The sequence below is a fragment of the Cyprinus carpio genome, chromosome B3, assembly GCF_018340385.1.
Source record: "Cyprinus carpio isolate SPL01 chromosome B3, ASM1834038v1, whole genome shotgun sequence".
NCBI lineage: Eukaryota > Metazoa > Chordata > Actinopteri > Cypriniformes > Cyprinidae > Cyprinus > Cyprinus carpio.
In genome coordinates this window covers 19391324-19416723 of record NC_056599.1, presented here as the reverse complement: position 1 = coordinate 19416723, position 25400 = coordinate 19391324, and the positions used below count along the sequence as shown (strand labels likewise).

Here is a 25400-nt window from a genome sequence, read left to right as displayed (position 1 = left end):
TAGCTGACTCCTCAGGAGGAGACAGTCCTGGCGCTTGCTGGACACTCTGGGACGTCCTGAAGACTTCTTCACTGCAGGCGAACCTTTCTCCTTGAAGTTCTTGATGATCCAGTAAATGGTTCTTTCAGGTGCAATATTCTTTGTAGCAATTTCTTTGCATGTGAGGCTATTTTAATGCAAAGCGATGATGGCTGCACGTGTTTCTTTGGAGGCAACCATTGCTAATAAGAACACAACGATTGGTGATAGTGATTAACCTGACTAGTACTCATTCACACTTTCACATGTGCTGGTGTTATGATTAGTCATTTAATGTTAGCTGGTCATTTTGTGTCAGGAAAAAAAAACAGTGATTTTTTTTTTATTGTTATATTTATTTTTGTGAAAATTCATTTTTTGGCCAATGAAGCTTTTAGCAATTATTTAAAATGGATCTGATCACGCTACATAATAATCTAGAAACAATGTGAATGAACACCACAACATCTTAAGCAGCAAACTTTGCAAAACACAAAATTTATATCACTGCCAAAACTTTTGGCCGCGACTGTATAATAGTTAATTATTAGTTAAAATCAGTATTTAAAAACGCATTCGGACTGGAGGTACTTGTCACATGAACAGGAAGTACAGGGAGATAAGCAAAGGGAAAGACCATGTTGATGATAAAAGGGGTCAAGCATTCCATATTTTACAGTAAAATGACACATTCAGCGCATTCGGGCCACATAAATACCATTATAAAGACATATACTGCTATTTTAAATTAACCCCCCATTTTGCTCTTAAGTTTTTGTTGTACATGAATACTAAAACGCCCTGTAGCAGCCGTCACCCGCTCTCCGCGCACATGGTACGGTCCTTCTCTCGCTCGCAGTGGTTAGCGCCGGCTGCTTTGCACATGGCCGAGTGAGTAAAATCTCTGGATTAATGCTGTGAAATTCACCACCGCCTTTTCACAAGCCCAGACTGACAGGAATCGATCTCTAAATGCGAGAAACGGAGAATATGGAGGCCGAACTGGAGTATGACGACGGAGAAGAGCCTTCGTTCAGTGATCCGGAGGATTTCGTGGATGACATCAGTGACGAGGGTAAGAGAGGCCTGCGCTTTAGCCCGCCTGCTAACGAGATACGAGTCACACACTAAACCCTAAAACTCAACATGTGAGCCCGAGACTAACACCAACACCCTTCGGATTTATTGTTTAGTAACATATGATACCGCTTAGCTTCTTTGTTGTAGATTAAACGCATTTTATTTCAGTAAACGCGTCCGTTTTTAGGTTGAGCATGTGCGCTAGCGGGACAAAAGCAGCTTTAGGGAAATAGACGCGCGTGTCACCGCAGCGCTCTTGCATTGCGCCAGCAGCTGCTTTGCTCTTGTATTCACAAAGTTAAGTGTAGTGTTGTGACATCTGAATAACCATAGCCTGTCTAAGATGCTGATGTGGCTTCTGTCGGGTGTGTTTCTCCGTACGCAGAGCTGCTGGGGGATGTTCTCAGGGATAAACCCCTGGAGGCTGACGGCATCGACTCGGTCATCGTGGTGGATAATGTCCCTCAGGTGGGACAAGATCGTCTGGAGAAACTCAAGAACGTAATCCACAAGATCTTCTCAAAGTTTGGCAAAATCACCAATGAATTCTATCCAGACACAGATGGAAAGACCAAGGGGTAATTTTTGGTTTGCTTGCTATGGGAAGCAGGGATGCACCATCGTTCACAATTTGCATTGTTTGCATTTATTGTTTGCATCGTTCACAATTTGCATTTATTTATTTTTTATATGTATGTGTATATATATATGTATATATCTGATATGTGACCAAAGTTTTTAAAATTGATATACATTGCCTGAAAGCTGATATATTGCTGAATAAATAAGCTTTCCATTGATGTATGGTTTGTTAGGATAGGACAATATTTGGCCGAGATACAACTATTTGAAAATTAGCAATCTGAGGGTGCCAAAAAAAATAAATAAAAAAAAATTGAGAAAATTTACTTTGAAGTTGTCTAAATGAAATCCTTAGCAATGCATATTACTAATAAAAATTTACGTTTTGATATATTTGCACTAGTAAGTTTACAAAATATCTTCATGGAACATGATCTTTAGTTAATATCCTAATGATTTTTGGCATAAAAGAAAAATCAATTATTTTGACCTATACAATGTATTTTTGGCTTTTCTGTTCTACTTTATTACTGGTTTTGTGCTCCAGGGTCATATATCATACATTGTTTGGCCTGCCATTAAAAGGGATATGAATATTAGAAATTGATGCTTAAATAATAGTGGTTTTGTAACCTTTTGTAATTGTTAATACTGATTAATATGATCCCTGAAATGGAAAAACATGATAGCTTTATGTTATTCTTTGAGTTGTAATTAATGTGCTTCATCTTCCCAGGTACATTTTCCTGGAGTATTCTGCACCGAGTCATGCTCATGAAGCTGTGAAGAACGCTGATGGCTACAAGCTGGACAAGCAGCACACTTTCCGTGTCAATCTGTTCACAGACTTTGACAAGTATGTTGTCCTTAACTGTGCTGTTATTGCGACAGCATTTGCGAATGATTGATTACATCAAAAATAGTGGTCGGCCAATATGCATTTGTTGATTGTTGATGCCAATATTTTAGAAAGCAAGGTTGCTGATATAGATGATATCATACTATTGAACTGCAATTCAATTTATTTAAAAGTCCTGATGTTGTCAGAATAAAAGCCCTTTTTCTGATGCTTACTGGCCAAAGAGAAGAAAAATTTAGCTGGTGCGATAATTAACAAAATGCTAAATATCGACTGATGTATTATTTTTGGGCTCTAATAAAAACTGTCTCATCTCTGTAGGTACATGTCAATCTGTGATGAGTGGGAAGCTCCTGAGAAGCAGCCCTTTAAAGATTTTGTGAGTCGTTATTCTTCAGAACTGTTCTGATTGTGTGTGATCCAACCCTGCAATACAGTAACATACTTTTCAATTTGTTTATTCATTTGACTTTTGGTCTTTTGGTTTCAGGGGAATCTGCGTCACTGGCTGGAGGATTCTGACTGTCGTGATCAGTACAGCGTAATCTATGACTCTGGTGAAAGAACAGGCATATTTGCTAATGATGTCAAGGAGCCTATTGAAGTAGAGGAGAGAGCGGTGAGTTCACCCGTTCATCTTCAGAATATGATGACCATGTGGCCATGCATACTGTATTCAGTATCTTTTTGTTACGTTTTGCTTGTAGCGCTGGACCGAAACGTATGTGCGCTGGTCTCCAAAAGGCACCTATCTGGCCACATTTCATCAGAGAGGCATTGCTCTCTGGGGCGGTGAGAAGTTCAAGCAGATCCAGAGGTTCAGTCATCAGGGGGTCCAGCTCATTGATTTCTCACCCTGTGAGAGGTATGTCATGGACTGTAGAAATGGGTTCATATTTGTATTTGACTGACATGTATTTTTGTTGTTGTTGTTTATTTCTAAACAAACACGCACACAAACATATATATATATATAATTCACTAAAAACAAAAAAACTTTGCTTATATATAACATGGAGGGACATTAATGTTTTCTGTATTTATTTTAAATATAAAGTTTTAGTAATTTGTGTGTTTTTGTCAAGTATTTTTAAAAATGTATAGCTTTTATCTAGTATAAGATTTTACTTTAATTTCAATAATTTTTAGTTGTTTTAGTACATCAACGTAAATGAGATGTTGCCTTGGCAGCGAGCTGAAATCGTTTATTAAAAAATAAATATAAAAATAGGATACATACATAATCTTAAACTTTTTAAATAGTTTTAGTTAATAACTCTGGTTGTTAGTCGATGGTGACAATATCAAAATAACCAAACAATAGTAGATGAATAAATCATTCAGTACTTCATATATTTCAAAAAGATCTTTATACTAGGGCAATATTTTTCAGTATATCATTGCGTATTGCATGGTACAGTTCATGATTTTTTTTCTTTTCTCATGCTGTTACACATTTTTTATGTATGTGGTTTTTGCAGATATGTTGTCACATTCAGCCCTCTTATGGACACTAAAGACGACCCACAGGCGATCATCATCTGGGACGTTCTCACAGGGCATAAGAAAAGAGGCTTCCACTGTGAAAGCTCTGCCCACTGGCCAATTTTCAAGTAAGTGTGGAGCTGATTTTCATGACATGTTTTACCATTTCGTTATAGTCAAACAATAATATATAACATAATATATTTAATATAACAATGTAAACTTGTTCTGTTCAGGTGGAGTCCAGATGGGAAGTTCTTTGCCCGAATGACGCAGGACACGCTGAGCATCTATGAAACACCGGTAAGTGTCCTGTGTCGGAGATACAAGGTTTGAGAATCCTTAAGAGTTCAGTTGTTTAACAAATCAAATTTCATTCTTTTCTAGTCAATGGGTCTTTTGGACAAGAAGAGTTTGAAGATTAATGGAATTAAGTAAGTAAAATAAAACTATTGAAAACGCATAAATACACTACTGTTCAAAATCTTGGGCTGTTTTAAAAGAAGTCTCTTATGCTTGCCAAGGCTGCATTAATTTGGTCATAAACTGAAAAAAACAGGAATATTGTGAAACTATTATTACAGTTTTAATTAACTTTTTTATTCTAATGTATTTTGAAATATAATGTATTCCTACATGGCGAATGATTTGCATATCCTGAGCACCACGGACAAACATCTAATCTTGTGAAATGTGTGAGAAGTAGTGCCGCTCCGTAGTAGAGTAGGCTACATGTGAACACCAATCTCGAAGGTGAAAGTAAAAAGCAAACGCGCATTCATAAGTGATCTCAATGTCCTGCATATTAATAACAGCTCCCTGATGCCCACAATTTATATACAGGATAATTACCCAACAGCATAATTGTGAAAGAAAGCATTGAAATATATTTTTCTCATGTATCTTGTATTTATTCCCTTTAAGGGTTCCGTAGTACACATCATTACCTTTCCGAAAAATAAAAGCCTATACAGTCACTTGACTAATTTCATGCATCCTTGCTGAATAAATGTATTAATTTCTTTTGTTTTTAATGTACTAATTCCAATTATTCTTGTTTTTTAAATTCTAATGTAGAATGAATTTTCTGTCCACAGGGATTTCTCCTGGTCACCTGGTGATAATATCATTGCATTCTGGGTTCCAGAGGATAAGGACATCCCAGCAAGAGTAACACTCATGCAGCTTCCATCTAGGAACGAGATCAGAGTCCGCAACCTGTTTAATGTTGTGGACTGCAAACTTCACTGGCAGAAAAACGGAGACTATCTCTGTGTGAAGGTGGACAGGACACCCAAAGGAACACAGGTATAACAGCTGCTTTGAAATTGTGCTTTGATGCTAAACTTGAATGTTTCCTTTTTATACAGATTTGCTCGATTTCTTTTTACCTTAGGGTGTTGTCACCAACTTTGAGATCTTCAGAATGAGAGAGAAGCAGGTACCTGTGGATGTGGTGGAGATGAAAGGTAAATAGAGATGGATCTTGAGACATTATATTGCTATTTCTTGTTTCTTACTATCTTTAATATCTTCTGATATCTCTGCCTGTCTTGTAGAGGGCATCATTGCCTTTGCTTGGGAACCAAATGGCAGCAAATTTGCTGTGCTCCATGGTGAATCACCCAGAATCTCTGTGTCATTCTACCATGTGAAAAACAATGGCAAAATTGACTTAATAAGTGAGTGTTTACATTGTGAATTTATTACTCTTTAATTTTTTTTTATACATGTACATGATCAAAAAATTAACTAATAAATGTGTTGTCTCAGAAATGTTTGACAAGCAACAGGCAAACAGCATCTTCTGGAGTCCACAGGGGCAGTTTTTGGTCTTAGCTGGGTTGAGGAGGTCTGTACTCATTAAATGTGTTGAGTTTGTTTGTACTTTCTTTAAGAGTGGTTCATTTGTATAATTTTCTCTGCTTCATCCTGTAGCATGAATGGAGCTCTTGCTTTTGTGGACACGTCAGACTGCACCATGATGAACATCGCAGAGCATTACATGGCCTCGGACGTAGAGTGGGACCCCACCGGACGATATGTTGTGACATCTGTCTCCTGGTGGAGCCACAAGGTGATTTATCTGATTCATTTGCAAATATTATATTTATTATTAAATTATACTAGTGTTCAAAAGTTTGAGGTCAGTAGGAATCTTTTATGAAGAAAAAAAGTAATTTTTAAGTTTATAAATAAATAATATTTTTTCCATCCCAATCTAATTTTCCAATGTGGTAAAATGGTAAAACACCCACAGATGTAGCGGAAACATCTGGGTCATGTTTGCTTTTTCTTCTGTCAAATTCTGTTTAACCTGGATTTTATTAGGCATAAAGTAAGGTCTTTAGAATTCATACATGTAAAAACCAGCTCAGAATCAAACAGATAGTTGTAAACTGGCTCAAAGGAAGATGGGAATCATGTTTTTTACAAATTAAGAGATATTACAAGACGACTACACCGTACAAATTATAATAAAAAGCAAAAATGCTATGAAACACACATTTTGTGAAAAAGTGTGGTGCTATAGCAAAATAGACACTTTTTAGAATTAGCACCCCAAAATGAATAAGAAACAAGAAATCAGATTAGATTTCAGTCAGAAAATATACAGGGAGGCGTGTATTATTACTCCTTTGTGGATTGAAAATGCATATCAGATGCTCTTATTTTTTTTTTATTTATTTTTTTAGGTGGACAACGCCTTTTGGCTCTGGACATTCCAGGGCCGTCTGCTGCAGAAGAACAACAAAGAGCGTTTCTGCCAGCTGCTGTGGAGGCCCCGTCCTCCCTCTCTCCTGACCCAAGAGCAAATAAAGGTGAGAAGGGGTCAGATGCAGGGCCTCTTTTATTTCTTTGTCAAGCAGAGTCAACTCTAATCTCACTTTACATTTTGAAATCCACAGCTCATTAAGAAGGACTTGAAGAAATACTCCAAGATCTTCGAGCAGAAAGATCGTCTCAGTCAGTCCAAGGCATCAAAGGTATGAAATTGATCTGTTGTTGTTGTTTTCTTTTTCTAGGATGCACACAGTATTCATATGTGGATCAAAGGTCAGTACTCAAATTCAAATGAGTGCCTTGTGCTTCACAGGAACTGGTGGACAAGAGACGTACCATGATGGAGGAGTATCGCAAGTACCGTGAGAGAGCCATAAACATGTACAACGAGCAGAGACCTCTCCGCCTTGAACTCAGAGGAGGTAACTGATGCAGAGAGGGCAACATGGAGTTTTATTGACCATCAGAGACATCTCTTAGGCTGCTTCGCAAGCAGAGTTTCAGGGCCTTTCTCTAGAATAGACCTGTTGCATTTATTGTTCCAACCACAATTTTTGAAACAACTGTGATGTTTAATTTTTAAGTTATGCAGTCACATTGCCAGTCAAATAAAGAGCTTTTATACTCCAAATACTGAACAAGTAACCGGAGGAATTTAGCAAAACTTCTAAGGGGGCCTCAAGATGATTTCTATATATGTAAATTAATAGCCCTATGCCAAGCTTACAAATATTTTGTAAGTTGAAAATTGTGAATAAAAAATATTTATTTTATATATAATTTTATATTATATATTCTGTGTACTGCAGAGAGAGAGAGAAAAAAAACAACTGTGTGAAATTCAGTTGCAGCAGTTTTGAAATCAACATATTTAACATTTTTAAATGTTCCCCTTGTTGCAAAATTTTAATTTTAAACCAAATAAAAATAGAAATAGAACAGCCAGATAATTTTTTTTTTTTGTTGTGATAAATTTGGATTTGAAAAAGAACAATGGCAGTGAAAGGTACTAATTAAAAAAAAAATGTTAAAAAATAATATAAATGTGGCCCTACCAAATGGTGCATGCCAACAGACAGTGTAATTGTTTATAACCAACAACACATAATGTGTTTTTGGTTTATAAAGTCCAAATGAAATTGTACATTGTTTAAATGCTCAAAGTGAATATGACTGTATGAATATAGTGTATTTAGCTTGCAGTATAATAATAACACAAAATTAGCACAATTGAATGAATCACAATTAGTTAATTGTAAACAAAAATGTAATTGTGACAGCCCTAAACTAGAGGTTCAGTATGTGACTATGTGGCTGAATTTTCTGACCTTTTCTAGGTGTGGACACGGATGAGCTGGACAGCAATGTTGATGACTGGGAGGAAGAGACCATTGAGTTTTTCATCAATGAAGAAATTATTCCCATCGGAGATCTGTAATTCCAACAGCAGGTACTGTGAGTGCAGCAATATGACTCTGATATGCTATTTGAAATACCTTGGCACAGTCATAATTATTTTCTTTCATTATTTCCAGTATCCGTTTTTTAGTGGAGGAGTGTGAACTAACATTGGAGAAAAATTGAGGGATCCCCTATCAGTGTTTTCCTTGTTATCATCAGTCCAAGTGCCTTTTAATACTGGTCGCTGCGGAAGGAGAATTTTGTGCCACTGTTGACTGCTGCTTTTTAACAAAATCATCCAGCTCTGGGAGAAGCCGCCCTGCCAAACGTCATTCAGGCCTGCTCTTGGTGGATCTAATCATAACGCGTTCTTGCCTTTGGTTGATCTACCTCATCATTAGGGTGTTACCATGGCACTATATGCCAAAAACTGTTTTTACATCATCTCACAGAAGGAAAACATTTTGTTTCCTAAGATTTTCCAAAAGGCGAACTTGTACTCTAGTGTGCGAAAATGGCACTACAGTGGTCTGTATCCTCCTCCATTCAGATTACCTGATATTAAATGCACCACAAGGAAATAAAGTTTAACTGAAATTCAAGCGTTTGTTGGTCTTCTCTCTTGTTGACCTTAAAGCAAAAAACATGATGCATATAGTTACAAATCTTTTGTTATGTGTTATTTCCAAGTACTGTCTAGTGCTGACTTTGGCTGATAAAGATCAGTTTATTTTGGATTGGAATAATATAAAGTTTTAATTCAAATAATATAAAGTCAAAAGTCAGTAAATGCCAAAGTAAATATAGATGGATGATACATGTAGTATTATGTGATATTCAGGTCATCTTTAAAGTTTTATACTTTACCTTTTTAATGGATTCTTATGGATCACTAACATGTCAATTACATTTAAATATATTTAGCATTATATTATTTTGAGCAAGTTGTTTATAATTATTTTATTAATAATAACAATAAATTTAATCCCCCAACTAATTGAAGAGCATAATAGAACAATTTTTGAGTGAAGAAATCTGATTGCAATGTTTTCATATATTCATATTTATGTGTAAAGATGCATGCCTAACCTACTTTTAGTCCCCCGACTTACTTTTTTTAAGGACTTTAATTTCCATGACTTTCCCATATCTGAAAATCATCTATCCAGTTTTTATTTATTTATTTTTAACATACAATTGTTAGTTGTTGAGGGATTTTTTTAATTTGAAGTCATCTAATCAATAATGGTTAGATGACTTCAAATCTATAGTCTAATAGAGAATTATATTCCTTCACTTTTGATTTAAATGGTCCCATGAGCTCTATTTAATGTTAAATATTGTTGCATATGTTAATAATAACAGAACTTGTCGTTTGAATTTTCTCTTGATGAAGTTTTATTGTGGTTGTTGCATCTGCAAATGCAACTGTTGCATTTTGACAACTGTTATGGCATTTTTTATTGTGACACCTTTCAGTATGTGGTCTTTTTCCTCTTTAAAATGTACATCTTAGTAAGCTTGGAGGTCTGGTAGAGCATGCACTCTATAAAGGTCTGTAAAAACAAAGCGAGAGTCTGTGCGATTCGGCAGCAGGGTCTTGCGCACACTTGGAAATCTCGCGACAGCTGCGCGCGCGGAGCACTAAAGCGCTGCTGTGTCAACACCCCGCGCGCACACATCCCTCCTCAGCCTGCCGAGAAATTCACTCTTCTACGATGAGGTGAGACCGTGATCGTTACAGCCATGTTTAGACACGTTACACAGTAATTTCGGTCACATTACACTAAACATAGCATTGTTTTAATCCCGTGTGCGCGAATAACAGACGCAACGAGTAGCTTCACGACTTCCCATGGAACAAAAAGTGTTTAGGCACGTCTTTGCACTTGCTCTAGATTTGACTTCTTTCTGCATTTTGTCAATGAAAAAACAATCGACACGCCATCACCCGCCTGAACCGAGATCTGCAATATAGTAGAAAGTGTGTAGCGTTATAGATGAATGGCTCAGGAGGAGTTTTCGCGGATAAGCTCGAGTGTGTGCAGCTTCCTCCCTCAGTCAGAGATGGTGTCAAAGAGCTGCATTGTGTCCAGCTGGATGTGAGGGCTCGCTTTTGACTTTGAATTGAACACGAGAGCACGCCAAATGTGTGGCTGTTCAGTGCATTTTGAGGTTTCGGAATAAGATTTGACCCGAGATTAAATATATAAATAATCATACATGGAAAAACCCACACGTGTTGTCAGCTCGTAGACGTTCGTGTCAGTTTTTGAGTCGTTATCACGCCACGCTACTACGCACGCACGCATATTTTGTTTGTTTGTAGCCAACATCGGAGTGTTGTTCTGTGACGCTATAATACATTAACGAAATGAGCCAATAGCTGTGCGTTATCAGCCGCTTGGTTTAAATCACAATACATTTTTTAGCCGAATATAACGTTTCTGTTACAACACTACACGGATATATGTGGAAAATTACTGTGTTTACTATGTAGCGGTTTTCAAATTCTGTCTCTGCGCTTTCTACAAGTAGGCTTATAATATTAATAATCATGTAAATATTTAATGTCTGTGTATTATTTGGTAAGTAGTCTGTAAACGCCTTTAGGAGATCCCCTGTGGCAAAATAACCCTTGTCAGGGGTTACATTGCATTACTTACTAAATAAATCTGTTTGAACTAAAATACTCTTTGCATTATGTAAGGGGTACTGTACAGTCAGCTGGTTATTATGGTCAAACAAACCCTGAAGGGATTTATTTTGTGATAACAGCCAGCTGATGGATATATTTTCCAAAAATGGACATGAAATGGAGCTTAAAAAGCTTCCAAGAAGAAGAGATCTGACATGAGAAGCAAACCCTGCATAGTACACTGCAGTACAATGTTAATTAGACCTATATTATTTATTGGTAAATGTTACTTTTTGTATGTTCAAGGCTGGAAAACAGTACACACAGAGCTGGGTATATTACTGACAAACTGTAGTCTGCTACCGAATTCAAATTACATGACAAAAATGTCATGATTTGCATTATACATTTTTGGTAATTGATTATATTGATATATACTTTTTGTTTACTTTAGACCTGGCTCATTTATTACATTGATTTAAACAGGATAATCTAGTTCCACTGATATACAAAATACAAAGTAAAAGAAAACATTCCATTCGTTGCTATTAACAACAACTGCATTAAACATTCCATTATGTCAAGGTTTCTCAAACAGGGGATAAACGATGGAAAAATAAGAATTAGGATGAATCATTTATTGCCATTTTGTGAATTATATGTGATCATGTAATCAATAAAAAGTAACTAGTCTGATTACGAGTAATTTAAAATGCAATATAATCTAATTACAAGTACTATTTTTGTAATCTAAGGTTGCTACCCAGCTCTGAGTGCACATTTAAAAAAATCTAAACAGATTTTAAAACACTTGGCATCATACACTTGCCAGAAAAAAAAACTGGGCTTCACTTCACAACTGAGAATCACAGACTACCAGACTCTCAAGTTGTTGTGAACGCAACCATCATGCAACTCGTTACTAGAAAATGCACAACAAATGAAAACAATACGTGCTCAGAAATATCAGACATATTATATCTCCAGCAACTGGATAGAATCAAAGCCTGAAACTAACAAATCTGAGTCTGTGCCAATCTTAGACTAAGCAGTTTTCTGTGAAGCATGTCAGCTCTTGACGGCTCAAAATCTGCTGACTGACTCTGACTTGAAGCAACTAGAGTTGACTCCAGACTGTAAATGAGGGCAAAAGTTGTGTAGTATATTCTAGCAGTTAGCTAGCTAACATGTCTCTACAGTGTATCATGACATTAAAACAGCACTGTTATCATAGTGAGCCATCAAATATGTCAGTGTGCTCTCATTATACAACAACATTTGACTGCTCAATCACGATTTACCAATTAGAAAGAAATATAGATGCGCTGTCATATAAGGAGAACATGAAATGTTACTTTTTATTCCATGAAAAGAACCACAATATTACAAAACACTGACTTCCCTTTTTCTGATTTGTTTTCCTCTACTTCAGACTATGATGAATGCAGTCTTTGCTGTCGATTGTGTAATGGAGTTGAGGTGAGAATGGCACTTTATCAGTCAAAATCAGCCAAAATGGGAAAGTCGAGACTGTTCCGCATTTTTATGATTGTGGGCGCCATCTTCATGATCCTTCTTATAATCATATACTGGGATGATGTGGGAGCCTCAAATTTTTACCTGCACACAACCATCTCCGGGCCCCATCCGTCACGCCTCTCTCCACAGAGCCGTCATGACCCAGAAAAGAAGGTAGAGGAAGACAAAGAGGGCTCGTTTTTGACGGACATTGATGCTTTTGTCAACCAGTTTTTAGAAGGAACTGCAGACCCCACGGAACAGGTGAGAGGTGAACCGCCCCCTGGAGACCCCCACAATCAGTCCTCTGAGAAATCAGAGGAGAAATTTGTCCCAAGACGAGAGTGGAAGATCCATCTGACGCCAATTGACCCTGAGAAAAAACAAAGGCAGGAGAGTAGAAAGCAGCTGATCCAAGATGTGTGCGGTAACAAAAGTTACCTTGACTTCCCCGGAAAGAACAGGAGTTTTGACGACATACCCAATAAAGAGTTGGATCACCTCATCGTGGACGACAGGCATGGGATCATTTACTGTTACGTTCCCAAGGTGGCCTGCACAAACTGGAAGCGCATCATGATCGTACTGAGCGAGAGCCTGTTATTGGATGGCGTGCCCTACCAAGACCCTCTGGATGTTCCTCAGGAGCTCATCCATAACAGTAGCCTGCACTTCACCTTCAACAAGTTCTGGAAGCGCTATGGAAAGTTCTCACGGCACCTCATGAAAATCAAGCTCAAGAAATACACCAAGTTTTTGTTCGTCAGGGATCCTTTCGTGCGACTGATCTCTGCCTATCGCAACAAATTCGAACAAGAGAACGAGGACTTCTACAAAAGATTCGCAGTCATCATGTTGAGAAAATACAGCAATTACACGGATCCGCCGGCATCGGTCGTGGACGCTTTCGCTGCTGGGATTCGACCGTCTTTCTCCAATTTCGTTCAGTATTTATTGGATCCTAACACTGAGAAAGAGATGCCTTTCAACGAGCATTGGAGACAAATGTACCGTCTGTGCCATCCCTGCCAGATAAATTATGACTTCGTGGGGAAGCTGGAGACCTTGGATGAGGACGCTGAGCATTTGTTGCGGATTCTCCGCGTAGACAATGTCGTCGAGTTCCCACAAAGTCATCGCAACCAAACGGTCAGCAGTTGGGAGCAGGACTGGTTCGCCAACATACCGTTGGAGTCCAGAAAAGAGCTGTATAGGCTGTATGAAGCTGACTTTAAATTGTTTGGATATTCCAAACCAGAGAAGCTGGTACATGAGTGATATGCTGAGCGCCAACTTTACTGCGGTGCTGACAGCACAGCACAAAAAAACAGGGCAATAGGAGTTCCTGCTGCTTGGTTCTTAATGTGCGGCTCTTTCACGTGATGCTGTTTATAAAGGCCCTTTCACATGACCGGCGTCCAGATGTTTGGCTAGTTCACATGGTCCAGTAGGTAGATACCGTGATTGAATCATCTGCTTCCAAAAAGCATCTTTCTCCATTGACAGCTAAAAGTACGGCACCCACAGATGACATCAGTAGAAAAAAAAATGAAGAATTTGTTTCCACAACTTAATTTGTTCCCTCATTTAGTTAAATTGTGGCCATGTTCTACTAATTTGTTCCCTTGTTCAATTGTGGCCAGGACTGAACTAATTTAAAATGAGGGAAGGAATTAGTTAGCCACGACTGAACTCAAACAAGTGAACAAATTAATACATGGCCACGATTTAGCTGAATTAAAATGAGTGAATAATTTAATACAAAGTGGCCACAATTCAAAAATAAAATAAGTGAGTGAATTAGGAGACCATGGCCGTGATTTAAATGAAATGAGGGAACGAATGAGTACAACTTGGCCACAAATTAATAAGTTGAGGGAACGATTTTCTTACGTTGTGGCCATAGATATCTATTTTTGATTCGCAAATATTATAGTTGATGTTTTAGCAGCACCTGTTTTTTTCTTCTTCTTCTGAATTTATATTTTGAGTGCTCTTAAAAGCATAATATGGACATGGTTATTTAATTTTTTTTCCCTTTGCTGCTGCCTTTTTCCTCAGAGCTCATGATGGACACTAGAAAAGGGTTTGATGCAGTCAGCTAATCGGCATTGCCATGATCTTACAGCTCAGGTAATTGGCCAAAAACATGCTGAAAGTAAAGATGATCAATAATTCATGGAAAAAGCATGAAAAGCATTGCTGACTGTGTCACTGGCACTTTGAATAGATCAGTGATAAATGGTGCAGCAAACTTAATTTTGGTGTTGCGATAGCATTTACTCTGTCCTGAGGGTAATGTTGAGTCATGTGAAAGAGCCTTTAGGCCTTTGTGGAGCTTGTGGGCATTGAAAGTAATACTGTAGTGAATTCACATTCCTTGATTTTGATGGTTACCTTCTCAAAGAAGCCTGCACAATTTTTTCTTTTAATATATATTCTTAACAGTATTTTAGAAACAAACTCATCACCTCATTAGTATTATTCTTATAATGTGGATGGATGTGATAATTCCCAGCAAGAGACCTTTGTCCCTCAAGTTGTATAGCTATATGTTTTACCCAAAGAACCACCAAACTAAAATATCACAAGACATTAGGGATGTAACGATTCACTCAACTCACGATTCGATAATTTTTTTTACAAAATTATATTTAAGACAAGTTATGAATTAAATGTGTCCTTTTATTATTGCTTGGGCAAAATGCTGTACATTTCTTTGTGAAATTGAAATATAACTATAATAATATACTAATATAGCACTTGCATATTATTGCTCTTTTATTGGTTTTGATTGCTTCTGTTGTCCTCATTTGTAAGTTGCTTTGGATAAAAGCGTCTGCTAAATGACAAAATTTAAATAGAATGTAAATGTAAATAACAAAATTAAATTGAAATTTTAAAACAAGCCCCAAATCAAATAATTAAGTAACACAAATAAAATAAATCGCTTCATATAAAAACAATAAGGTTTTGTCTGTGCTCTTTCCATTTAAAATTAGACCACTGCATTTTAATCATGATCCAAACAAAGATGCTGCATACATGCAACATAAGCAGTTTTTAATTTAAATAAGACTGTATACTTTAGAAATTTTGAAGCAAAAACAGAATGGTTTGACTTTTTTTTTACTCTTTTTTGTGAAACTTCACATAAAAATATCTGCATGAAACAGCGGACGAGCTGAATGAGACGCAGATTCACTCTCTGCCAGCAGGTGGCACTTAAAGCGTTTCCTTGGTTTCTGCTGTAAACAAAGCAGCTCTGCACTTATGAACTTTAATATGCATTATACAGAGGCAAAATGAAAAGAAAAAATACCATCTAAACTTTTCTAAAGACAGTAAGTTCCCCTCAGACATGCATTTATATAAACTCCTACCCCTAAATGAATCGCGATTTGTTTAGCATCTCAACCAATTTGAATCGTCACATATTTTAATCGATTTTCCACCGGCTCGCGGTTAATCGTTACATCCCTAGAAAACATTTAAAAAAAGTATTGTACATTTAGCAAGTGCACATATTAGAGTATTTTAGAATATTTTTGTAACCTTTTACAGTTAAATGTGAAAAGTGAAGGCACTTTTGTCCTTGGAAAAAAGCTACATTTGAAATGCAAGCAAAAGTTTTACAGTGTTTTTTTTTTTTATATAAATCATAAAGGGACCACTGCTCTTACAGCAGTTTTCTTTTGTTTTCTTTAAGATGGTGCATTTTTTTTAAACACAGAAACCTCAGTTTTTATGTTTTCATGGATTTAAAAAAAAAGTTTTACTTTTTTTTTTTTTTGTTCAACCTTTTAAAGTAGTTCATGGTCCTTTATTGCACAGAATTGCCAGTGTTCTGCAGTGACGCAAGTAAATGGAGTAAATGACAAAAAGGTATTTCTTTGTAATAGAAGCTGGAGTATTCATAATATGGCCTGTTCTTGTCTAGCAAATCTTGCCTTTCATCATTTGGTCCTTTTATTCTGTTAGTGTGTAGCAGGGACTGGATGAGCCCTCTGATCTGCAGCATGCTATAGATGTTAGCATGTGTGCCTTGCAGTCCTTCATAAATATGCATCACTCATGAATATTGTAGCAAACCTACCGTTTTTGCTCTGTTAGGTTTAGAGGGTAAAATAATGGCCTTGTTTGGATATTGTTAGGAATATAATTGCAGGTACAGGGTATTTATTTCATACTTAGAAAGAGTAATTTGGTGTAATTGCTTTAGACCATTGAAGCACAAATGTCAGTATTGTTTATAGTTCCTCATCTAGTCGCGAGTCGAACATGGGCATGTGCAAAAGAAATCTATAAGGGTTTATTAAGGTTATTTAAAAAAAAAAATCTTTACCAAGAAAGTGTTTCATTTACTTTCCATCATGTTTTTGTGCTGCATTTTGCACATTTGATCACATGTATAAAATCGATCTCTAAGGCAGTGAGAGAGAAGAGGATGGAAGAAAGTGGGTTAGATTGTATCTTGTAGTAGGGAATAATACTGTGGAGCACAAGTGTAGCATGATTGTTGTGGAAGTGACGGGCCAGAAGAAACGGGACGTCCCAGTTCAGGGGAAGCCACGATTCTGAATTACCGCACTGTTGGACTTATTAGGTAGCAGTGCCTTTGGAGAAAAGTTTACATAAAAAAAAAAAAAATAAATAAAAGTATTTTTGTAAGCAAGACTCTGACTTGCAGTTAAAACAATCAAAGCTCCTACTTAAAAAAAAAAAAAAAAAAAAAAAAAAAGTGTAGTTGTGCTTCTAATGTGTGTTGCATCATGGAAAAGATCAGATTTGTAGCCACAATTCCTGGCTGTGCTGTTGAGATTTTCAGATCAGTTCCAACTTTTCCTATTTCATAAACCATGAGTTCTGTTATGTGTGCAGTTGCCAATGCTGTTGATTTCTGTTTCAAGATGGTTTTGTATACATTTGGTGCCACGTTGTACAAAGAAAGGTGTTATATTGTTTAGTGATTGTCTTGATGCCAATATTAAGAAAAAAAGTTTTTTTTTAAGCTGGTGTACTTTTCAGTCATAGGAATTTCTTAGTTGCATGAAATATTTTCAGGAGATCATGCTGAGAACAAAAGGGAAGCATTTGTTACATTGAATCAGGTCTTAGCAAGTGTGTTCTTGACATTTGGTTTGGTTTGCTTTTTTCCCTTTGGGCAATGTACATAGCTCTTCTTTTATTTATTATGGTATTATTTAAGAAAAAAGTTCAATAAAGTTCAATGCATGGTGCAAACACTGTAAAATTGTTATCTGCTCTTTATTTGCCTTACAGAAATGCTGTTAGTTTCTAAAAGAACCGTGTTTATTCAGTAAAAGAGCTCTGATGTTCATCCTGACCCTAAACACACACATTTATATAAGTGTGTATATTTATGTCGTAAATTATGGATTAGGGATGCATGTTGAAATTCAATTCCGATCAGAATAAATAAATGGAATAAAATACTAGAAATGTAACCAAATCATGTGAAAACAATTATACTGGGATAGAAAATACTATTTAAGTGTTTCTATCAAAATTTGGTGTTTAATTACTTGCTGTTTCTTTTCAATTGTGAAACTTTTAGCAATTCTATTTCTAGCAGTTTCTGAGTGAAATTATTTTTACTCCATTTTTCAGTGTAAGAGTGAATTATTCATTTTTAAATTATAGCTAAAGATTACATTGAATTATTATTATTATTATTATTATTATTATTATTATTAGTTTTAACTTTAGTTGAGTCTTGTATAAGGAAATACAGGAAATGAGTGCAATTAAATATCCAGTATCAGCCCAATACAGATAAATAATAATAATTAAAATAATAATAATAATAAAACATCTGTAATGTAGACTTAGGTATTGTTCATCCCAATGAAAAATAAAGAAAATATGTTCCTTTTACAGAATATTGGCGTGTTGACAGGTCCTATCCACTAGATGGCACAGAAGTACACAAGTCCACTACATGTTGAGACTTTACATAGGCATGAAAAGTGGTCATGTGATCATGCAGTGTCCAGACATTCTGATTCTGAACCTACATTATCTTTATGTAACATTCCCCACTACCTTTGGTAAACTGGCTATTAAGAAAACAGGAGTGTTTAAGACATGTCAGGATACACTTACTGGTATTTTTAGCATTCCTTTGTGTGTTGTAGGTATTACCAATGTACTGAAGCAGACAGGAAGCTTCTTCCTTTGACTGTAAGGAAATATCAGTGTGTGGAAGAGTGTGGTCACGAGAGCCACACAGAGCAGCGGTCACACATGGCCCGAGCTCTTTCCTTTATGTCACCCTCCATGGCTACATGAACCACTCAGACAAGACAGGTCTTGATTCCTACACAGATGTGTTCCATATTTATGAAAGTGCACACAACTTACAATGGAAATTGGAAGGGATTTTATAAATGATATGGCTGATGTTAGTTTTTCTAGCTCTAGGCTAGGAATTCTCACTCAGGATCATGCAGGGGTGTAAGCTGCATATTTGCTGTGTTTTGCAATTGTAGTGTAAGGAGAATGACGCAATGTTATTCTTAGCAATCAGAATTTCTATTCATAATAATAGGTGTAATATGCAAAGCTGTATGGGTAGTTTGCAGTTCTATCTTAGTGTATAGACCCTAAAGATATTTGGAATAAAAGATAAATGCAATATGCAGCATGACTCATTTAATAGTTTTCATCCACAGGCTATACCAAAAAGATGAATTAAAAATGTCTGCTACCTGCTTAAAAAAGCTGTGTTTTATAGTCTAAAAATCAATATTTACCCTATTAATTAGGCCTCCAGAGCTGTTTCTGTTTCTAAATTTATGAATCAGCTTTGGTCTGTGGGAATCTGACTAATTATTCACTGCAGATGCATAAAAGCGCATTTGAATTAAATAGGAAATAATTAAATGATTTAGGATTTAAACTACAAAAATGTAAACGTACACCATGATCCTGAAACCAAAAGAGCTGTTTCACTCCCATCAATATCAAACAGACCTCTCGGGTTAAACAGAAGACGAGATGCCTGACAAGAGTTTTGCAAAGTGATTGCCATTTTAATTAGTTAAGCATCAGAATGATATGGCGGTATTTTGTGCTTTATTAATTTAATCAGAACAGCCGATTGATTTCCTGCTGCTCCCTTTTTTTTTCTCTGAACTACAGGGATTTTTTTTAACTAATAAATGTAGACACTCTTTTTCGTCAGTGTTTCAGTGGTGTCTGTGCATGTGACAGTGATCATTTTCAACAGAAATGCTAATGAAAATGGTCTGCTGATAGGTCGCATGGACTGAGGGCATAAAGACTTGTCAGTCACGTTTTTTTCCCTTCACAATGAAATCAGTGGTGTCAACCGAATGTACTCCCCTCTGATTGAATTAAATCGTCTGAAAGGGCCCAGCAAATGTTAATGTCAACAACAGGTTTAATTTTAGCTGGTGTTATAAGGAAGGAAAAGTTTTTCTCTGAGCTATAGAACCATATTCTCCCTTATATGCACACAAGTATTGGGACACACTTCTTAATTATTGTATTCAGATCTTTCATTCAGGCCCATTACCACAGGTATATAAAATCAGGCACCTAGCCATGCAGTCTGCATTTACAAACTTTTGGGGAAAAAAACTGGTCGTTCTGAAGAGCTCAGTGAATTCAAGCATGGCATTGTGATAGGATGCCACCTTAGCAGCAAGTCAGTTTGTGAAATTTGATCCCTGCTGGATATTTCACGGTCAACTGTAAAAGGTTTTATTAGAAAGTGGAAGCATTTAGGAACAGCAGCAACTCCATGAAGCAGAAGACCACTTAATGTCACAGAGCAGGGTCACAGAGTGCTGAGGCGCATGGTGCGAAAAAGTAACCAACGTTGATTTCATAGCTGAATAGTTACAAACTTCCACTGGCCTTAAAGGAACACTCACTATTTTTGAAAATAGGCTTATTTTCCAACTCCCCTAGAGTTAAACAGTTGAGTTTTACCATTTTTGAATCCATTCAGCCAATCTCCGGTTCTGGCAGTAGCACTTTTAGCTTAGCTTAGCATAGATCATTGAATCTGATTAGACTGTTAGCATCTTGTCAAAAATGACCAAAGAGTTTTGATATTTTCCCTATTTAAAACTTGACTCTTCTGTAGTTACATTGTGTACTAAAACCAACGGGAAAATTAAAAGTTGCGATTTTCTAGGTCCATATGGCTTGGAACTATACTCTCAGTCCGGCATAATAATCAAGGAACTTTGCTGCTGTACATTTGCCGGCTGCAACTCTGCAACTACACAAACTAGCTGGGGACTATTTTCAGGCGCTGCATAATATCATTGCGCCTGCTGCACCCATGGTATGTTGTCAGCAGGTGCGTAAAAACAAAGTACATACGTTTAAACTGTTATGCCATATGCTGGGTAGCATGGCTAACTTTCAATTAGACTATTTATTTAATATTTATTGTACAGTCAGAGTCAGATTTGCATGTTGATGTTTTGCATACAGCTACAGCCTTAACGCTCAGTATTGTTTTAAGGGTTAGTTCACCCAAAAATGAAAATTTTTCATTCTGGCGGATGACATAAGACGTCAGCGTTGCGTGATTAGTGACGAACGTGGAGACAAAACAAAACAAAACTCCGTTCACGAATAAGAAGCACAAAACGAGGATTTGTAAAGAAAAATGTCGGTGGATTTTGATATAAGCCAAAGGGAGACTGGTTTTCCTTTGCTAAAGTAAGGAAAGTTTTTTTCCTTTGCTCCTGCATTTCTCAGAGGCGCGCGCACGACGCCTACGTCTTACGTCATCCGCCTGCACAACTTCCGTGTACCACAGTCAGTGGAAATTAGAAAAAAGTGTTTATTACATTTGAAATATAGATATTTATCTTACAAAAATGCATGGATTCGCTACAGGAGGCCTTTATTAACTTCCCGGAGCTGTGTGAGGGACGTTTTATTACGGATGTGTGCACTTTATTTCATGTTTTCTGAACTGTTGATAACCAACACCCGCCTACCCCCATTGAAAGGCTTGGAGGGGCCAGGACAATTTTTAATAGAACTCCGATTGGATTTGCCTGAAAGAAGAAAGTCACATACACCTAGGATGCTTTGAGGGTGAGTTAAACACAGGCTAATTTTCATTTTTAGGTGAACTAACCCTTTAACTGCAAACTCAGCTTTTATTTAATGGTTATTATTTACAAATTAATTTATAGTTTTTTTTATTATTTGATTTTATTAAGTGATAAGCTGAGATGAAAGAAGACAATAGCATTCTTGTGCATAAAGATTCTGTGTCTCTGGAGGTGCAACACCACAAGTCCTGTTACAGACAGTATGCAGGTTCTTGACAGTTTACTGCAGGGGTCTCAAACCCAGAGCAACCATCCTGCAGATTTCAGCTCCAACCCCTATCAAACACACCTGAAGCAGCTAATCAAGGTGTTCAGGGCTACTTGATAATTACAGACAGGTGAGTTGGAGTAGGGTTGGAACTGAAGTCTGCAGGATAGTAGCTCTCCTGGTCAGCTGCAACAGTTACTGGGGCCTCAGAAGAACAGCGAATTACATTATTGCATTATCAAATAATAAATATTAATTCCCCCACAATTTTTTCACATTTCAAAGGTAAAGCTTTGAGCATCTTCATAGTCTGTATATTGTCTGTTTGTCTTTAAATACAGTCTTGACTGCACAACTCTTGGCACGGTAAATCAATATGATAAAATGTGTAGTGGTTCATGAAGTAAAAGAAAATAGTAATTATTCATAACCAAGGTACTGTTTTTTTCCTGAAGAATAAAAAAAGCTTATTTAATCGCTTGGTCAATTGTTTTTGACTTGCTACTATTTATACTATATTTAAAATGAAAGCCATTGTGAAATAATTATGGCACTTAACATATCTTTTCTGTTTTTAATGTGTTTTCTTTTCGGAAATTAGCCAACCTTCAATGCCAGCTACAAGATCTTCTATTAGAGAATTATCTGCCATAGAAAAACTGTAAAAGATCTTGATTCTTCAAAATTACAGGTAATTTAAATACCATAAGTTTCTTTGGCAGCTTTGGTTAGAACATTTATGCAACATCTTTATTTTTTCTCACAACAATGAATTTCATAATAATGATAGTCATAATCATATTTTATAACACGTAGAAGCTCATGTATTGTAACTTTCACAGTGATCCATACCTTCTCAGGTTGTGACCCTACAAGTGCCTTTTATGGCAAAGGCTTGTAAATGCAGTCAGAGGATTACCTGACTGCATTTACAAATCTGGGTAGCAGTTTTACCCTGGACCAGTCAACCTTTGAACTACTTTGCAAATATGTGAGCCACCAGTATGGCCAGTCATCTGCTGAAACTGAACGATGCAAGGTACAATGCCTTGCTCCATGGCATAAGTGATGGCCTGTACCAGGGATAGGCAACATCGGTCCTGGAGTGCCGCTGTCCTGCAGAGTTTAGCTCCAACCCTCGTCAAACACACTTGATCAAGCTAATCAATGACTTCAGGATTGCTAAGGCTACAGGCAGGTAAGTTTTTTTTTTCAGGGTTGGAGAGCTAATGGTGCTTTAAAGTCATGTCGGATAGATCATATTTACAAGTTGAACACACATGAATGCCACGCCACACCACCACAAAGTCATTGTTACGATCAGGAAACTCAAAATTTTCTATAAGCCCTGAGTTTCTGAGTTGGGGGCGTGTCAGTGAGACAATGTGTCAGATGCAATGGACGCAGCCAAAGACGCAGCATGTGTATTGACGGTAAATTTATTGAAATGAATAAATATGATTTTTTTTGTAATGTCAAATAAAATGTTACATATACAAAATATTATATTATTGTATAATTACCATAGAACATATAATGATTGTTTACATCACCTTCCTAAATTGAAAAAAAAAAAAAAAAAAGAGAAAAAAGCAGAAACACGATGCACATTCTTTATTCATCATTTTGTAGAAAAAATCATTGAATTTCATGTAGAAAAGCTAAATCGCCATCTTGTTCTGACCGAAGTGACTTGAACGCACCTGACATCGTTATTACGATTTGTCAACTCTTAAGTACGAATGTCCCAGGAGGACATGAACACAGCATAAACTCTGCAGGACATCGGCACTCCAGGACTGATGTTGCCTACCCCTGCCCTGTACCAACAGTGCCAAAGGGGGACACTACCAAGCAGCCATAATGAGACTGTGACCTGGATGACTAGAAATCTTGCCCCTGAAAGTGTGTTGCAGGTAATCCACTGCAGTTGCAAGCAAAGCAAATGTGAGACTGAAAGATGTTTCTATATGTCTCCAAAACTGTGTTGTACTGATATATGCCAGTTTTGGTGACCAGACGTGCCACTTCCCAGGGCTGTCTGACCCTCCATAGACAGCAACGCAACTGAAGTCCAGAAACGTAGCAAGGAGATCTGTGGATTTATCCATGTGACATCAGTGGTTCATCCGCAATTATACGAAGCTACGAGAATACTTTTTGTGCGTAAAAGAAAAAAAAAAAGACTTTATTCAACAATTTGTTTCCTCCACATCACCCTGGTGCCAACTTGGAGAATATCTCAGCTGCGTCACGCCGATACACTGTTTACGTTCAGATCAAATCACAACAACGTAGGAAACAGTTCCGGCGTGACGCAGCTGAGATATTCTCCAAAATTTCGCTAGGGTGATGCGGAGTAGACAAATTGTTGAATAAAGTCATTATTTTTTTTTCTTTTGTGCACAAAAAGTATTCTCTTAGCTTCATATCATTGCGGATGAACCACTGATGTCACATGGATTGTGTGTGTGTGTTTATGTATATGTATGTTATATACATATATAGGAATGTTTACACAGCTAAAGCTTTCCATACAGGCTTCTGCTCATTTTATTTTACAAAAGATTTTGCACACATTTCCATACACAAGTTAACAGCAAAAGAGATCCTGCAAGGAAGATTTCCATCAATATCTGTGGATGTTGTTTAATTCAAGGTTGAACATTTAATAGTGCTGTCAGTATTTTTTATTTTTTATTGAAAGGCCAGCTGGCATGTCCCCAGGATATAGCCCGGGGAGATGATTGCAGATGTTTACATGCAGCACTCATCCTCTCTCTCCTCTTGATGGAATGCTATTACAGCTGAGGGTAGAGCAAGCCATCACACATCTGCCATGTCACTAAAGTCAGAGATTCCACCGCTCTGCAGAGAAGGTGATAGCATCGCAGGGATGGAGTTGTTGTCACTTTGCTGTCTCCACAGGACACAAGTGTCCTGTAAACATGTTTTTGAAAAGATGCCAGGCTGGGCATATGGCCTGCGCTGCAACGGCTATCTAAAAAATGCTGAAACTATGTCTCCAGAAAAGGGGTCAATGTCGTGACCCAGATTTTATTTGTCCAGATCACTAGTTTATTCAAAAATACATTAAAATGCATTTGATAAATGCAATGAATACACCTCTACTGTGATGAGTGTATTTTTTAATATCTGAAGTTATTAAAAAAATTGATTTCATAATGAAGAAAAAAGAATTCTACAAGAATAACATTCTTGAAAAGAAAACATTAGTTTGCCATTATTGATTGCCTAATATTGTGTCTGTCCCCCTTGTGCTGCCAAAACAGCTCTGATGTGTCGAGGCATGGACTCCACAAGACCACTGAACATGTCCTGTGGCACTAAGACATTAACAGCAGATCCTTTAAGTCCTGCAAGTTGCAAGGTGGGACCTTCATGGATTTGTTGGTCCAGCACATCCCACAGATGTTCAACCGGAACGAGATCTGTGCAGTTTGGAGGTCAAAGCAACATCTTGTCATGTTCCCAAACCATTCCTGAACAGTTTTTGCAGTGTGACAGGTGCATTATCCTGCTGAAAGATGCCACTGCCATCAGAAAACACCATCACCATGAAACGGTCTGCAACAGTTTTTGGATAGGTGGTACATGTCAAAGTAACATCCACATGAATGCCAGGACCCATGGTTTCCTAGAAGAACATTGCCCAGAGCATTCCACTGCTTCCGCCTG

The 25400-nt window shown here is 37.1% G+C and overlaps 2 protein-coding genes across 3 annotated transcripts; both read left to right on the top strand.

Annotated features, from left to right (window-relative positions):
• Nucleotides 1-828: 828 nt before the first annotated feature.
• Nucleotides 829-8811, top strand: LOC109055619 (eukaryotic translation initiation factor 3 subunit B). 2 transcript variants are annotated; one of them, XM_042720110.1, is made up of 19 exons: nt 829-1093; nt 1484-1676; nt 2417-2536; nt 2861-2918; nt 3030-3158; nt 3247-3404; nt 4021-4152; nt 4261-4327; nt 4412-4458; nt 5122-5332; nt 5421-5493; nt 5584-5706; nt 5798-5876; nt 5963-6101; nt 6721-6846; nt 6934-7011; nt 7122-7230; nt 8146-8258; nt 8344-8811. In XM_042720110.1, exons 1-18 carry the CDS (start codon nt 991-993, stop codon nt 8244-8246), a joined length of 2046 nt encoding a protein of 681 aa, XP_042576044.1. In that variant the 5' UTR covers nt 829-990; the 3' UTR covers nt 8247-8258; nt 8344-8811. The 2 variants fall into 2 exon arrangements, with proteins under 2 accessions (XP_042576044.1, XP_042576045.1); XM_042720111.1 differs by having other exon boundaries at nt 8146-8263.
• Nucleotides 8812-9681: 870 nt separating this feature from the next.
• On the top strand, nt 9682-15081 carry LOC109055618 (carbohydrate sulfotransferase 12-like). The gene is made up of 2 exons (XM_019072808.2): nt 9682-9932; nt 12280-15081. Exon 2 carries the CDS (start codon nt 12333-12335, stop codon nt 13641-13643), a length of 1311 nt encoding a protein of 436 aa, XP_018928353.1. The 5' UTR covers nt 9682-9932; nt 12280-12332; the 3' UTR covers nt 13644-15081.
• The last annotated feature ends 10319 nt before the right edge of the window (nt 15082-25400 follow it).